Here is a 16,822-nt window from a genome sequence, read left to right as displayed (position 1 = left end):
AAAGACATATGGCAATATGAATACATTAAAATAATGACTAATTTATGTGTGTGCATTAGCTTTCGGTTGGTATTTTCAAGGGACACTTGTGACTGTTTTTCCAGTGCTTTCATTTTCGTACTTTTCTTGCTATTCTTCATGTTATTGAATTCTATAAACATGTATTAAGCATGCATTCTGTATTTTTTCCCACTATAACATGGCCAGCCTTCCCTCCCTCCCACTCTGCCTTCATTCTTTACATTGCTCCTTTCCTAACTCCCTCTTCCTCTCTTTCATAAAAGTGATAACATTAAAAAAACAAAAAACCCAGAAAACTAACCATGTCGAAAACCTCCAAGAAAAGGAGCTGTAGAAGCCTGAGGCTATGGAGTTGATTTTGAGACCTATTTTTATGTACATCAGGCCATCTTAAAATGAAATTACTTTTCATTAGTATTTGGAATCAGAGGTGGGGAGGACCACTTACTGATGCTGCTGCGACATTCTATGACCTCAGACTGCAAGTAAGAGCCAATGCCGAAGCGGTTTGTTGCAGCCACACGGAACACATACTCATTTCCTTCAGTGAGTCTGGTAAACTTAAATGTTGATCTAGTCACTGATTCAGAAACCGGCAGCCATCCTGGACGGTGGGCATCACGTTGCTCCACCACATAGCCACTCAATGGAGCACCACCGTCCAACTCAGGTGCTTCCCAGGAAATGGTAACTGACGTAGCATCAATTTCATCAATCTTGATAGGTCCTGTTGGTGGACCAGGCTTGTCTGTGAAAGAAAAAGAAACCCGTGAAATTAATTTTCACTTCAAATAAAAATTGGGTGACTCAACATTGACCACTGGCTTGTATCTTTGTCACACTTCCTTACCAAGAATGATAACTTTAATGTTCTCAGAGGTAGTTCCAGTGACATTCTTCAATTCAAGTGTATATTCTCCAGTGTCTCTGATAGTGGTTTCACGGATGGTTAATTTAGCTACTTTAGCATGGGTTTCAACTGTGACTCGCTCTGATTCCTTCAGTTTAGAACCAGAAAAGAACCAGGAAGCAGCAGGAGGTGGGCGGCCGGCGATGGGTATCACCAGCTCTATTGGCCTGCCAGCTGGGACGTGGATGGTCTTATGAGGCATTGTAGAAAGATCAATTGTTGGCAACACTATGAGAGAGAAGTTAGATGTTTATTTGTATGCATTATTTCTAATGAGAAAGGGTTATGAATTCTGAATACTTTCATTTTACTTTACTATTTATTGTTATTTTTTTGGCTACTTGGTACATACCTCTGAGGTCTTGTACAGTCACAGCAGTGACGATCTCTCTTGGTTCTGATACACCTTTCTCATTTTGGGCTCTCACTCTAAATAAGTACTGTTCACCTTCATTTAAGGAAATGACAGTGTGCTCCAACACTGTGGGTTTCAAGGTGGCAACCTTCATCCATCTCTCTGTGCCAGCTCTGCAGGCTTCAAGGACATAGCCAGTGAGTCGGCTGCCACCATCGTACAGTGGTTTTTCCCAGGCGAGGGAAACAGTGGATTTGGTGACATCGACCACTTCTAGCTTTGTAGGCACCAGAGGTACTTCTGAGACCAGAACTGCATCAGATGTTTCACAAGGTTCTCCAATGCCATAAATATTTTCTGGCAGCACTCTGAAATAGTACATGGTTCCTTCTACAAGTCCAGAGATTCGGTAAAGCGTCTTGGTGCATTTGGTAGTTACTGTTTTGAATGCTCTCATAGCAGCTTCACGCTTCTCAACGATATAATTGTTGACTGGTGCTCCACCATCAATTGTGGGGATTTCCCAAGTTATAGTCACAGAATCTCTTGATACTTCCTTAACTTTCACTGAAGGACAGGGACCAGGAGTATCTGGAAAATAGAATGAAAGATCCATACTTCTATTTGCCTTACTGGTTGATAGATTTCCTTTTTGGGAGTGGATGAGAGTGGGAGAATGGAATTAACATAGCCTCTCTGTAGATGAGTGATCAATCATAGGTTTAAGTGTATCTTTTTGGAGAATCTGCTCATATCATAGTCAATTTTAAGAAAAATGCTTACCATATACTTTAACAAGCACTGTTGCTGACTTTTTGCCAGATTGATTTTCGGCTTCAATTGTGTATTTTCCAGCATCATACCGATTAACTTTGTCCACGATAAGTAATGAGTAGCTCTCAGTGTTGTCAATAATTGCCCGGTTTGCAAGGTTAATACCCTTCTTGCTCCACGTGATGACGGGAGGTGGTCTTCCAGATACAGACACCATCAGGCGCAAGGAGGCCCCAGCCCTGATGGTCACAGTCTTCCTCAGATCATCTGCAAGTTCAAGATCTGGAATTTCTGGAAAGTAAATGTCAAAATTTAATTAATTCATGGAAAGGTACAAGGAAGAAATAATTTGCCTACAAGCTTATAGTACAAATACCAATTCTTTCCACGGGTTCGATTCTGGCAGTTGATTCACTGTATTCACTCTTGCCCTTCACATTCACGGCAGCAACTCTGAAGGAATATTTCTGGCCCATTTTCAGTTCTGCTACAGTGAATTCATTATTTCGTAGAGTGGCATTGGTGTGCACTCGGTACCACTGATCGGTGTTCTCCTCTTGCATTTCAAGAACATATCCTATGATGTCACTGCCACCATCGTACGTGGGTTTGGTCCATGCCAAACTAATGCTGTGCTTAGTGGTATCCACAACTCTTGGGACAGAAGGTGGTCCAGGGGTGTCTGTGGATTGAAAAAGCACAATGCAGATATCATGCAAATAAGAAAACTTTGCAGTTTGTGTTTTTGGTTTTCAAAACTCATAAAGGCATTATTGCTCTTTGTCCACACCTATGAAGATAACCTTGGTAACTGGCATCTTCTGATATTATAGGGCAGCATGTATGCTGCATTGTCATTATTATCATCTCAAGGATTAAATTGCTTTGGGAAGGGAGATGTTCCTTTTCCACTACTTTGGATACCTTTCTGTGTTCTTCTCTGTTACGGAAGATCATCACTTAATGTTCCTGATCTCAGTACTTTTCTTTAGTTGCTCATCTTTTACTGGGTTAATATCCCTTGCCACTTCTATATTTCTAATGAATGTAGGAATCAGTTTGCTCAACTTCTGCTATTGAGACCCAGTGACTTACTGCATTTAGTTCTTGGGCTCTGACTCTGTAAAAGGATTTGACGCTTATTTTTGAAGCTCTTGTGATAATTACTTTGTTAGAAACTTACTAAAATGCTAAAAACTTTATGCTCCCACTAAGCATCTTCTTAAAAGGGATTTTGCCTTTCTTTCTTTTCAGTAGTTATCAGTACAATGCATTTTTCTTTATTCTTAAGAAGAGTTGTAAAATATATTGTTTATATCAGCAGTAGAATATTTCATTAATTAGAAAACACTGCAACAATTTTTAGCAGCGCTAATCGCTAACTTATCAACACATTTGGTAGTGAAAATATTCTCTGACTTAGGCCATATTTAAGATCATGCTACTGAGCCTATGCAAGGATATGCTTTTCTAGATCACTTGTAAATTCTTAGAAATGACATATTAGAAAATTATTTGTCATATGGTTTTGTTGGACAATGGATTTACTCATGATTCTTGAAACTCACATGATGGTTCTCTGCAAGAGATGAAGTTGGAAGCTTCGCTGGGATCACTGTTACCAGCAGCGTTCACTGCAGTCACCCGGAACTGGTAATCACACCCTTCCATCAGGCTGGTCACCTTCAGCCTGGTGTCATACACCACGTAGTCCTTGTTGACACGTGTCCAGCGAAGGCTCTTCTTCTCACGTTTGTCTACTAGGTAGTTGCTGATTTCATTGCCACCATCAGATTCTGGTTTTGTCCACTGAATGATGATATGCTCTTTGCTAGCGCCAACTTCCTCAGGTATTCCAGGTTGTGATGGAATAGCTGTTTATATTTTTATGAAAATAAGGGTGATCAGAATTGTATTGATATGACATGCTCATCTCCCTATACCCCTTGATCCCATCACATTTCAACCACCAAATTGTTTAAGTGTTCATACTCACTGAATGAATTTCTGGCTACAATTGGCTGTGATTCAACAGGCACACCAGGGCCATATTTGTTTACTGCCCTCACTCGGAATATGTATTCATTGTTCTTGATGAGTCTGGTAACTACGTAGGATAGGGTTGGGCATTCGCCTTCAACAATCACCCAGTTGAGCCTGCTAGTCTCACGTCTTTCCACGATGTAGTGAGTTATTTCTGCTCCTCCATCTTCCTGAGGAAGACTCCAGGCTAGCGTGCACTTCTCTTCTGTGACTCTGCTGACAGTGAGCTTTCCACATGGGCCAGGGGAATCTGAAACAGGCATAATGACAAGCCATGACGATGATTGTTCTTTCTGGGAACACTTGAAAATGCTGTACACATGTGAGGACATTTGTCATGCTTACCAAGCACTTTGACCATGACAGACACAGCCTTCGTCCCACTGGCATTCTTCACTGTTAAAGTGTATTTCCCGCTGTCAGTTCTGTCACAGAACTTGATCACAGCAGTTGCTCGTTTGCCAGTATACTGCAAAGAGACTTTTTCACAGAGATCTAGTTCCTTGTCTCCTTTGGTCCAGATAATTTTGGGTTCAGGTTTGCCACCAACTGCAGCATCCAGAACCAGATCAGAACCTGCTCTGATAGTAACAAGATCGCCCTGTAATCTGGCATCCAGTTCAGCTCTGGGTGGAGCTGTCAGGAGGAAAAATAGATGGAAATGAGTATCTGACAATTTATTTTCACATAAATTGTGATAATTTAAAAAGGAGAACATTGACTATTTCCTACCATATTCATCTCGGCAAGTGACAGGGCCTGTAGATTCAGACCCTTTGCTGATTACACCTGCTGCATTCTTGGCTAGCACACGGAACTCATAAGTGTCTCCTTCACTGAGAGCAGTCACGGTGAAGAAATTGTCAGATACAATGGTATAGTTGCACTTCAGCCAGCGACCATCTCCTATCTCACTGACTGGCTTACGCTCTATGATGTAGCCCACAACCTTGCTGCCTCCATCATATACTGGGGCAGACCAAACTAGGGATACTGTGGATCTTGTGACATCTGTTACCTCTGGTCTGCCTGGTGGATCTAGAAGGGATGCAAAATTAAGGTTAAAAATACATCTCTGAGTTCTACTAGTAGCACTGATAATATGCAAATGTCCCTTTAAATTTTGATACATACCAACTGGATTTTGAGCCATGACAGGTCTTGAAGCTTCACTGGCCTTGCTAACACCTGCAGCATTGAGTGCATAAGTTCTAAACTGATATTCCAGCCCTTCTACCAAACCGATCACTTTGTAGTTGCACTCTAAGCATGGCACTTTGTTTTCTTTCACCCAAAGAATGGTGTTACGTTCTTTCTTCTCAACCCAGTAGCCAATGATTTTACTGCCACCATCATGGTAGGGTTCTTCCCAGCGAATAGACATGGCATTGGCAGACACGTGGTATACCTCAGGTCTGGTAGGAGCACTTGGTGGGACTAAATAGAAGCAAAGGTATCAAATATGAATACAGTTTTAGAAAATTCAGGGTAAATATTTCATAGTATTATAATATGATTTTATTTTTATTTTTCTTACCAAATGGATGTTCGGCAATTATTGGTGCTGATTCTAGAGGCTTACTGACTCCAAATCTGTTCTCAGAGCTGACACGGAAAGAATATTCCATGTATTTTGTGAGATGAGTGACTTTAATCTGAGTGCGTTTGACACTGGAATTAACAAGCTGCCAAGCTGTTGTTCCCGATTCACGCTTTTCAACTATATAATTAGTAATTTCGGTGCCACCATCATCTTTTGGTTCAGCCCATGATAGGACACAGGATTCAGCTGAGACAGATGAGACCTCGATGGGGCCAGTTACTGGACCTGGCCTTCCGATGACCACAACCGTGACGGTAAATGTTTTAACACCAGCTGTATTTTCCAGGGTCAAGAAGTATCTGCCAGAATCACCTCTCATACTGTCCTTTACAGACAGGGTGGTTCTGTCTTTTGTCGTTGTGATGCTCACTCGATCTGTCTCCTTAAGTCTCATTTCTTCCAGTTTCCATGTAACTTTGGGGGCAGGGCGACCACTGATAGGTACGTCGATAGTAAATGTGCTTCCTGCTTTGCAAGTTATGAGCTGATTGGTAATTCCAGTGAGGTCAGCAGTGGGCTCAATTTGGGGCTCCTTAATGATGACAGAAGAGAAGGCTTCCCTGGGTTCACTGTAGCCAGCATCATTCTTGGCCTTTACACGGAATTCATACTCAGTGTTCTCAACAAGGCGCTCCACTGTGAAAGTCATCTGTTTGGTGTGACCAGCTTCAACCCAGAAGTCAGATCCCTTTTGTCTCATTTCAATCAGGTAGCCAGTGACCCGGCTGCCTCCATCGTGGTCAGGTTTAAGCCAAGCTAAGACTGCAGAGGATTTGCTAGTGTCAATGATATCAAGTCTTCTAGGTGGAGCAGGCTGTTCTGTGGCTACGACTGGTTCTGGCATTTCATAGGGTTCACCAATACCATACTCATTTTCTGCAGAAACACGGAAATAGTATGGGACACCTTCGGCTAGGTCACTGACTTTGAGGATCTGACGAGTACATTTTTCACTGACAACCTGCCAGCTACGGCGGCTTGCTTCACGTTTCTCTACCACATAGTGATGGATTCGGGCACCACCATCAAGGAGAGGGGCATCCCACATCAATGTAAGGGATCCCCGCGTCACATCCTTGAAGGTGATTGGGCCAGGTGGTCCTGGGGAGTCAAGCACCTTCACGGTGAAGGTGATTGACTTACTACCACTGTTGTTTTCCACAGTTAGGGTATATTTCCCTGCATCATTCCTGTTGCAGTTTTCCACGGTGAGGGTGCTGAAGGAGTCCGTCGTATGGATATCAGCCCGAACACTAAGGTTAGAGTCTGGTTTGCTCCACACAGCTGTTGGAGTAGGTCTACCTTGGTAGGCAATGAAGAGGCGGATACTGGCTCCAGCTCTAACAATGTGAGTCTGCTTGAAGTTTGCATCTATGTCTAACTCAGGAGCTGTTAATCGGTCAACTGCTTTAATTGTGCCGGTCACTTCACAGCTGTCTCCTTTACCAGCACCGTTGATGGCGCTAACTCGGAATTTGTATTCTTCACCTGCTTGTAGGTCAGTGACTGTATATCTTGTTTTCACACATGCCTCTGCATTCACCTTGTGCCAGTCTCCTAAGTCAGCTTTGCACATTTCAATAATATACCCAATTATTTCCATGCCACCATCAAACACTGGCTTGGACCATTCTAAGCTGACAGTTGTCTTTGATGTATCTGTCACTTTGACCACTGCGGGAGCACCTGGTGGGCTGACAGGCTCTCTGCATTTAATTAGTCTTGAGATACCACTTGCAGGTCCCACTCCGGCAGCATTTTCAGCCATGACGTGGAATTCATACTTGTTGCCTTCTGTCAGACCAGTGACTTTGAATCTTGTCTCAGAGATGGGTCGTTTGCTGATTACTTTTACCCATCGTGTGCTTTTCTTTTCTCTTCTTTCAAGGATATAATGTTGAATTTCATTGCCACCATCTGATTCTGGCCTTGCCCAAGTCAGGGTGATGCTATTGCTTGTTACATTAGTAGGTTCTGGAGTGCCAGGGGCATCAGGAACAGCTGTGAAGTGGAAACAAGAACAGGCCCAGAACCAATTAGGCATGTGTGCTTGGAAAGTTAATCTTATGACAGTTCTACTTAGTGAAAATGCCAACTTACTGTACTGTATTTGAGCAATCACTGGGTCAGACTCAAGTGGCCGGCCAACACCAAACTTGTTAACTGCAGAAACACGGAATTGATATTCATTGCCATTTATTAGTTTCATCGCGGTGTAACTGAGGGCTTCGCATTTATCCTCAATTAATGCCCAAGCGAGTCTGCTAGTTTCCCGTTTTTCGATGATGTAGTGGGTGATAGGAGCACAGCCATCGTTGAGTGGAGTATTCCACCACAGAGTCATCTTCTCACCAGTAATATTGGTGAATCTTATTGGCCCAACTACTTTTCCGGGTGTATCTATAAGAAAAATGATCCAAAGTTAGTTTTTTTCCCTTGTCCATTGAAATGCAGTCTGGCAGGTCTCTAATCCACGTCTCATAAATTATAATAGTTAAGAAACTATTTTAAAAATACCTTGGACTTTCACTGTAATTTCCGCTTTTGTGGAACCGGATACATTTTTGGCTTCCACTGTATATACACCACGATGGTCCCGAGTAGCATCTCTAACAAAGAGGCTGGTGGATCCAAGGACATCGGTTATTTCCATATTCATTCTCTTTTCAATCTCTACTCCATCTTTGAGCCAAGTTACTCGAGGTACTGGTCGTCCTTGTACGAAAGCTTTAATTCGAAGGCTTTCTCCAGCCTTAACAGTGACACCATCGAAGTACTCAGGGCCAAACTCTACTGTTGGTGGAACTATAAAAGAAATGGGCTATTCATTAGTTTGGCTTAATAAAGACATACATAAATATGTTTTTCATCAGCTCTATATCATAGAACCTGAAAAGGTAATGGCTTCTAACTGTGGTACCAAAGGCTATTTTGAAAGTAGGATTAGTAATTGAGAATTTAGAATATAGAGTTAAACATTTTTCTTTTATTAGGTTATTTTCTTTGTTATTTCTGTCATATTATTCATTATGTATTGCCCTATGAGAAAAGAGATGAAACATTTACTTAATGTTTGTGGTTTACTTAATATTACTGAGTATTCAAACAAGTTCCTGTGAGAGGCCGTTGGCTGTGATGATTGTGGTGTTGTATATATGTTGTACTTTAATGCCTTCAGTAAACATGGGCTGTTATTCTTGAGGGTCTTTTTATTTATTTATTATAAGTGGCTAAAATTGCAAGGCTAAAATCTCATTTGTACTTTCTGCAGGTTTTTTTTATAAGGGAATGGATTGAAATCATAGAGTAAAAAGAATTGATGCCAATTACTGTTTTCTTCTCTTCATCTGAAAGGTAGAAAGACCAAATTCATCTACATAGCAACCTTAAATCATCTGTGTGAAATAATGTTTCTGTTCCCATTTTACTGACCAGGAGTCAAAAGTATTTTTTAAAAATGTGAATGCCCTTTGTCACATTGGAAATCAATTATAAGTGCTTACCATTTTCATCTCTTGTCATAATAATGCCAGAAGACTGTGAGGGTGGGCTTATAGTTCCGACAGCATTTCTTGCAATTATTCTGAATTCATATCTGTCTCCGGGGCTGAGTCCTGTAACCGTGTACTGACATTCGCTGACATCAGTGAAGTTGCACCTGACCCAGCGATCGCTCCCTTGCCGTCTCTCAATGCTGTAGGCCACGATCTTACTGCCTCCATCACGCAATGGTGGGTTCCATTTAAGCGTGATGGTTTCCCGGGTGACATCGATGTAGTCAGGAGTGCCAGGTGGGTCTAAAAAATTATAAGGCAGTTAAATGCGTCATTAGGTCTGTAACCAGGTCTTCATCATCAATAGAAGAAAAATTGAATAAATCCCCTAAACTCATTTCATCATTAGTTTCAATTTTTTGGTTTATAGTCTTTAAAAAGAATATTAAGTTATTTTGTGAGATTAATTTAAAGTCATTCCCCTTGCTTTACATGATCAGTTCTTTAGTGACAAGAACATAGAAAAGAAAAGCAGTGTTAGATTTATTTGTTGCCAACATCTTCAACTGCTGAATTAAATATATTTGAATCACTTACCTACTGGGGAAACAGCTAAGGTAAATTTGCTTGGGTCGCTAGGTGCACTCAGGCCAGCAGAATTTTCAGCATACACACGGAATTGGTAATCCAGACCTTCCATTAGTCCGGTAGCTCTATATTCTCTTCCAGAGATTGGGGATGTATTAACTCTTTGCCAGAGGATGCTATTTCTTTCTTTCTTTTCAACATGGAATCCAGTAACTTCTGAACCACCATCATAAACTGGAGCATCCCAAGTTAGTGACATGCCATCAGAAGTCACATTGTATATAACCGGCTTTCCTGGGGGACCGGGAATCCTGAACTGGTGTTTTGCCACAATAATGCTTGAGACAAGTGGCTCGCTCACTCCATATCTGTTTTCGGCTCTAACTCTAAACTGGTACTCAGCATCTTTGACTAGATTAAGAACTTTGAAAGTTGTCCTGGCGACACTTGAACAGACCATCTTCCAATTAGTCTGTGAAGCTTCCCGCTTCTCAATGCTGTAACAGGTAATTTCTCCTCCTCCATCGTCTTCAGGCACATCCCATGACATGATGACACTGTCAGCCTTGATTTCCTCAAATCGAATAGGTCCTTTGGGTTTTGATGGTGGCCCGAGGGTGATGATCGTAATGGGGAATGAGTTTCTGCACACTGCGTTGTCGAGAATTATGGTGTATTTCCCTCCATGCTCTTTCTTGACATTCTTAATGCTCAAAGTGATTTTGTTTTCAGTTTTGCTGAAACGGACATTCTCACTTTCTTTCAGTGGCAAGTTATCTTTCAGCCAGCTGATTGATGGTTTGGGTTTTCCTTTATAAGGTAACTCAAGGTGCACATTGTGCCCGATTCTCACGCTTATTTGTGCCCCGGGGATTTCTGACAGGTCGACTTCAGGTGTAATGACAAGTTCTTTCACCGTAATTGGCCCAATAGTGACAGCATCACTCAGTCCTTTTTCATTTTTGGCAAACACTCTGAATTCCAGGACTGACTGTTCCTTCAGTTGGCCAACCTCAATCTCACATGCCTTGCTTGTGCCAGCATGCGACCATGTTTGTTCGCCTTTACCTTTCCTTTCCACAACGTAGTCTGTGATGATGCTACCACCGTCAAAGTCAGGTTTGGTCCAGCTGAGGGTAACAGATGTCTTTGTTGAATCTTTCATTGAGAGATCACGTATAGGAGCTGGAACTTCAGCAGCCTTCACTGGCTCTGTTGTTTCACAGGGTTCGCCAATTCCGATTTCATTCTCGGCAAGAACTCTGAAGAAGAATGGAGTTTTCTCTGACAAGTCTGTTACCTTAAAGGATGTGCTAGAACATTTGTGGGACACAACAGACCATGTTCTCTTTGTGGCATCTCTCTTTTCAACAACATAATTAATTATGGGAGAGCCTCCATCGATGAGAGGAGGATCCCAGAGCAGAGTGACGGTGCCTCGAGAAACGTGTTTAACCTGTAGATTCTGGCAGGCAGCTGGTGTATCAAGTACTTTCACGCTCACTGTTGAAGACTTTGGTTGGCCAACTCCATTTTCTATTGTGAGAATATATTTTCCTGTGTCATTGCGAGTGACTTGAGGAATAGTGAGTAATGAAGATGAATCTGTGTTTTGAATGTTGTATCTGGCATCACTGCTAAGATTCTTCTCATCTTTTCTCCATATGACAGTAGGTGGAGGTCTGCCTTTAAAGGGAATCAGGACTTGCACATCTTCACCAGCTTTTGCTATCACAGAGGTTCGGAGAGCCACATCGAGGTCGATCTCTGGTTCCTCTGTAGACATAAAATGGACATACACAGCAAATTTTAAAAGCAAGAAAATAAAGGATTTTTTGGAAGCACTCTAATAAACACATTAAAAACAATCACACATGTAAGCACATACCAAGTATATCTTTGGCTTGTGCAGGTTCAGTCATTTCTATGGGTTCTCCTTGTCCAGCACAATTTACAGCAGACACCCGGAAGTAGTAATTGACTGCAGGTTTCAGGTTAGAGACCACATATTCTGTAGTTCTGACTTCTCCTTTGGTGGAGACAACAATCCATTCCTCTTCTTCTCCTTGTCTCATCTCAACAACGTAACCAGTAACAGCACTGCCCCCATCATAGACAGGTTTACTCCAGCCAAGAGTGATGGATGATTTAGTTGAATCTGCAATTCTTATCTTAGCAGGTGGCCCTGGAGGATCTGAAATGACCATTGACAGTACAGTGTTTACACAATCATGTACAACTGAGTCACACAGAAGAAAATATAGGCAAAGATGCTTCATGGATGAGCACTTACCAATAGGATCAGCAGCTTTGTAGAAGTCAGATGGTTCGGAGAATGGACCCTGTCCAGCAGCATTTACAGCACAAACTCGGTATTGATAGTCACTGTTTTCTATGAGTCCTGTCACCTTCTGTCTGGTGTCACGGATGGTCTCTTTTAGTACTTTAAACCACCCCAGACTCTTCTTATCTCGTTTTTCAAGGTAATAGCCGCTTACTTCACTACCACCATCTACAACTGGCCTGTTCCAGACAACAGTCATTGAATTCTTGGTAATCTTTGTCACTTCTGGTATGCTTGGTGGCCCAGGTGTAACTGTTTAGAAAGGGAAAGGAAAATAATTTATAAGGATCAGCATTACTGACAGATTCTTTCTATATTCAAATCCTACCTGAGAATATTAGTTTCATTCATTAGAAACCTTGTGAAAAGAATGGTAATGAGATAAGATGTGATACAAAGGAAAATTACTTATGTCATGTTCACAGTCTAATAGTATAGTTTATATTTAAAACAATTTTATGGGTGTTAGTTCTCTAATGAAATTATGACTTACCAAATGCATTCTTGGCTACAACTGAATCAGATTCTAGTGGCTCTCCAATTCCGTATTTGTTTACGGCTCGGACCCGGAAGATGTATTCATTTCCTTTGATAATTTTGGTGGTTGTAATTATGCACTCTTCCAGGTTTTCAGATACCATAGACCACACAACACGGCTTGTCTCACGCTTTTCTACAATATAGTGAGTGATTTTTGCACCACCATCATCAGCTGGAGGCCGCCAGAGAAGGGTGATCTTTTCAGCAGTGACAGTCTTAAATTCAATGGGCCCACCTGGAGGTCCTGGTTTGTCTGCCAATGAAAGAACAAAATGTCTTAATATTTCTTAAAAGCCTACTAATTTAAAATTATGATACTGTAGGCAAACAAAATATGACATTGGTTTGTATTCAGCACTTACCAAGGATCTGCACTCTGATGGTGGCTGAGGCTGAACCCATGGCATTCCTTAGTTTTAATTCATAGCTTCCACTATTAAGGCGATTGGCATCTTTAATGAGTATAGATGCGAGGTCAGTGGTATTTTCAACACACAGCAGTGCATTGGTTTGTAATTCTTTATCATCTTTATACCATTCAATTGTAGGTTCAGGTTTGCCAGAAATGCCAGCTCTGAGCTTCACAGATGTACCTGCTCTGTATTTGACAACTTCTGTATATTCTAGAGGTAAATCAATTACTGGACCACCTGTAAGAAAAACAGATGAGAAATATTTAAAATATCATAAAGATAAAAAATAGTTGCAACAATCTCAAAATAAGGTCATTGGCCTTTATTAAATGTTATATATATACTACATATATAAAGTTCTAATCTTATTCACTTAATATCTTTTTTTTTTTTTTTTTGAGACAGAGTGTCACTTGGTCACCCTGGGTAGACTGCAGTGCTGTTACAGCTCACAGCAACCTCCAACTCCTGGGCTCAAGCGAGTCTCTTGCCTCCGCCTCCCAAGTAGCTGGGACCACAGGCGCCCGCCACAACGCCCAGCTATTTTTTGGTTGCAGCCGTCATTGTTGTTTGGCGGGTCCGGGCTGGGGATTCGAACCCGCCACCTTAGGTGTATGTGGCTGGCGCCTTAGCCGGTTGAGCTATAGGAGCCGAGCCACTTAATATCTTAAAAAGTTAATTTTTTCATTAACTCATAGCTGTGTACATCAATGCAATCACAGGGTACAATATGCTGGTTTTAGATACAATTTGAAATATTTTCATCAAACTGGTTGACATAGCCTTCATGGCATTTTCTTAGTTATTGTGTTAAGACATTTATATCCCACATTTAGTAAATTTCACATGTTCCCTTGTAAGGGATGCACTGTAGGTGTGGTCCCACCTAAAAATTTAAATTTTATAGGCCACTCTTCCCAGATGGGGAATAAAGACTGTAAGCAAGCTCTGTATCCCAATAATACTGCATTAATTGCACAGGGATCTAAGTGCCTTTTGAATGTATTTCTTTTTTTTGAGACAAAGTCTCACTATGTCCTCTTGGTAGAGCACCATGGCATCATAGCTCATAGCAACTTCTAACTCTTGGGCTTAAGCAATTCTCTTGACTCAATCTCCCAAGTAACTGGCACCACAGGCACCTGTAACAATGCCCAGCTATTTTTGTTGTTGTTGTTGTAGTTGTCATTGTTGTTTGGCAAGCCTACGCTGGATTTGAACCTGCCAGCCCTGGTGCATGTGGTCGGCGCCCTAGCCTCTGAGTTATAAATTGTGTTGTACATTTTCTTTTATTCTAGCTCCTCACTCCTCTTCCTCTGACCACCTCCATTCTTTTTACTTCTGACTAATATTCAAGTGTGGACAGTTCACATTACTGCCCTGAAGTCTGAATTCTCTATTCACAGGCCTACATACTATGGCATAGATTTTCTGTCAGACTACTAAGAACTACTGAGAAACAACTCAATTTGACTTGCATCATAGTCTCACCAGTACTGATTCAGTGGCCACAAAGCCCGATGCATTAGAGCAGCCCTAGGATTCTTAGCATGAGGATGGGAGTGGATGACACTGTCAGACCAGACACTAGAGTGCTCAGTGTCCTCTTTAAAAATGGAAAACTTTTAGTAAAAGTGTCTACCTGACTCTCATTACATTTTAATTTTCAAACCATTGTTGAGTTGAATGTACCACTTATTTTCCACAATAATCAAGTATATCTATTTTGGACTAACAGTGATATAGAGAGGGCTCTGAAGTCTGTTTTAATCCTCACTGCATCCCTTAGTCCATTGCTGATGAGCTGGTTGACCTTGGGAAAGTTCTATAAGCACTCTTAATTTCTTTTATACAATGGGCTAATCTTTGTGATATTAGAACTAAGGCAGAGAATTCCTGAAAATTACCCAATAAATGGTAGCTGCTGCTAATGCTATCACCATTGAAGTCTCTGTTAAGTCTGTCACCTATTTAAGAGCAGTATTCTCTGGGAACTGAACCATGGTTTCAATTATTGATTCTGACAATTTAAAATAGACTGAAAGCACCAACTCATACAGAGAATTATAAAAGGTTGAAGTTGGAAGGGCCCTTAGGTGTCCTGAGGTCCAACTCTCATTTTATAGTTAAGTTAAGCAGCCTGGAAAGGTTAAGGAATTTTCCTAAGACTACCAGATAGTTCATACTTTCTTCCAAAAATATAATTAATATAATATAACTATAACCTTGTAATAGTTATCTTACAGATTAGAACTAGGAAAAGGAAAAATATTAAATGGGCAATGGGATTCAGAGGGCTAAAAAATGCTTACCATAAGAATCAATGCATGTAACAGGGCCTACAATCTCAGATGGATTGCTAATGGAACCAACAGCATTCCTAGCAAAGACACGGAATTCATACTGGGAATTCTGAGTTAAGCCAGAGACAGTGAATTGAGTCTCAATAACATTGGTGAAGCTGGCCTTGGTCCATCTGCCATCTGGAAGGTCACGTCTCTCAACGATATAGCCTGTAACTTTGCTTCCTCCATCAAAAGCTGGCTGTTGCCATGAAAGGCTAACAAAGTTCTTTGAAATATCAGTGACACGAACATTTCTTGGGGGTTCTGTGGTAATAAGAGAAAGCAGATTAGTGATACTTATGCCAGTATTGTTTTGCTTTGTAGAAATAAGATTTGCATTTTGAAGTTGTCAGAACTGTTCTTCTCATGACAAATACGTACCACAAGCATCAATGGCCAAGACTGGTTCAGAAGGATGGCTGGGTTTTCCAACACCAGCAGCATTTTCTGCATATACCCTGAATTCATAAATAAGCCCAGCGCTGATTGTTGTGACTTTGAAGTGAGTTGTGCGGACGACCATTTTATTGGCTTTTTGCCATAAAATACTATTTCTGTCCTTCATTTCCAGATGATAGCCTATGACTGCACTGCCTCCATTGGACACTGGTTCATTCCAGCTTACAGTGATGCTTTCTCGAGTGACATTTGTGACCCATGGTGTAGATGGTGGTCCAGGTGTTGCTACAGAAGAGAAATCCCAAAGATTAATACAGACATTTAAAACATGTACTACACATGGTAATGAACCTGGGATCTTTGAAAAGTTTGACAACTTACTGTATGGCAGTTTGACAATAACACAAGCTGAATCTATGTGATCACTGATGCCAAAGCGGTTTTCTGCCTTGATGCGGAATTGGTATTCTTCTCCTGTGGTCAGTTTCATGACCTTCATTGTGGTTCTTGCAACGGTTGCGGATACTTCAGTCCATGTTGCTGTACTTGTTTCTCTCTTGAGTACAATGTAATTGGTAACTTGACTTCCACCATCATATTTAGGTGGCTCCCATTTGAGAATCACACTTTCTTCAGTTATGTCACTAACAACAACAGGGCCGGTCGGAGGGCCAGGCCTGTCTAGCACGATGATGTTAATGAAAGCTTTGGTTGTTCCGCTGGAGTTGGAGGCAGTGATCTCATATCTTCCAGCATCACCAGCAACACTTTCTTTGAGATTGATGGTCAGGTTCTCTGCAGTAATTTCAGTATTAAATCTCATGGTTGCCTTCAGGGGTACACCATCTCTTGATAAGGTCACTTTGGGCAGTGGTTTTCCAGAAATTGGAATGTCAACTTTGAGGTTTGAACCAGCTCTAACATAGACAGTGTGACTTGGGAAATTCTTCATATCAATTTCAGGTGGTTCTGAAAAATAAGAGTATGGAAAGT

At 41.3% G+C, this 16,822-nt stretch overlaps 1 protein-coding gene across 3 annotated transcripts in view; it reads right to left on the bottom strand.

Annotated features, from left to right (window-relative positions):
• TTN (titin) overlaps positions 1 to 16,822 on the bottom strand; it is a 276,966-nt gene that overhangs the window by 16,210 nt on the left and 243,934 nt on the right. For all 3 annotated transcript variants that reach the window (XM_023514176.1, XM_023514175.1, XM_023514177.1), the window contains 22 exons: positions 16,211 to 16,798; positions 15,812 to 16,114; positions 15,398 to 15,694; positions 13,035 to 13,322; positions 12,626 to 12,925; positions 12,082 to 12,384; positions 11,677 to 11,982; positions 9,798 to 11,564; positions 9,210 to 9,503; positions 8,224 to 8,511; positions 7,807 to 8,106; positions 5,641 to 7,707; positions 5,238 to 5,540; positions 4,836 to 5,141; positions 4,449 to 4,739; positions 4,057 to 4,353; positions 3,629 to 3,934; positions 2,437 to 2,742; positions 2,070 to 2,351; positions 1,284 to 1,877; positions 872 to 1,159; positions 470 to 769 (listed from right to left, as the gene is read on the bottom strand). In XM_023514176.1, the coding sequence (XP_023369944.1) occupies positions 470 to 769; positions 872 to 1,159; positions 1,284 to 1,877; positions 2,070 to 2,351; positions 2,437 to 2,742; positions 3,629 to 3,934; positions 4,057 to 4,353; positions 4,449 to 4,739; positions 4,836 to 5,141; positions 5,238 to 5,540; positions 5,641 to 7,707; positions 7,807 to 8,106; positions 8,224 to 8,511; positions 9,210 to 9,503; positions 9,798 to 11,564; positions 11,677 to 11,982; positions 12,082 to 12,384; positions 12,626 to 12,925; positions 13,035 to 13,322; positions 15,398 to 15,694; positions 15,812 to 16,114; positions 16,211 to 16,798 (10,374 nt within the window). The remainder of the gene's footprint in view (positions 1 to 469; positions 770 to 871; positions 1,160 to 1,283; positions 1,878 to 2,069; positions 2,352 to 2,436; positions 2,743 to 3,628; positions 3,935 to 4,056; positions 4,354 to 4,448; positions 4,740 to 4,835; positions 5,142 to 5,237; positions 5,541 to 5,640; positions 7,708 to 7,806; positions 8,107 to 8,223; positions 8,512 to 9,209; positions 9,504 to 9,797; positions 11,565 to 11,676; positions 11,983 to 12,081; positions 12,385 to 12,625; positions 12,926 to 13,034; positions 13,323 to 15,397; positions 15,695 to 15,811; positions 16,115 to 16,210; positions 16,799 to 16,822) is intronic.

The sequence above is a fragment of the Otolemur garnettii genome, unplaced genomic scaffold, assembly GCF_000181295.1.
Source record: "Otolemur garnettii isolate 467f Iridium unplaced genomic scaffold, OtoGar3 scaffold00048, whole genome shotgun sequence".
Taxonomy (NCBI): Eukaryota; Metazoa; Chordata; class Mammalia; order Primates; family Galagidae; genus Otolemur; species Otolemur garnettii.
The sequence above is the reverse complement of the archived record's forward strand: the minus strand, read 5'-3'. Positions and strand labels throughout refer to the sequence as shown.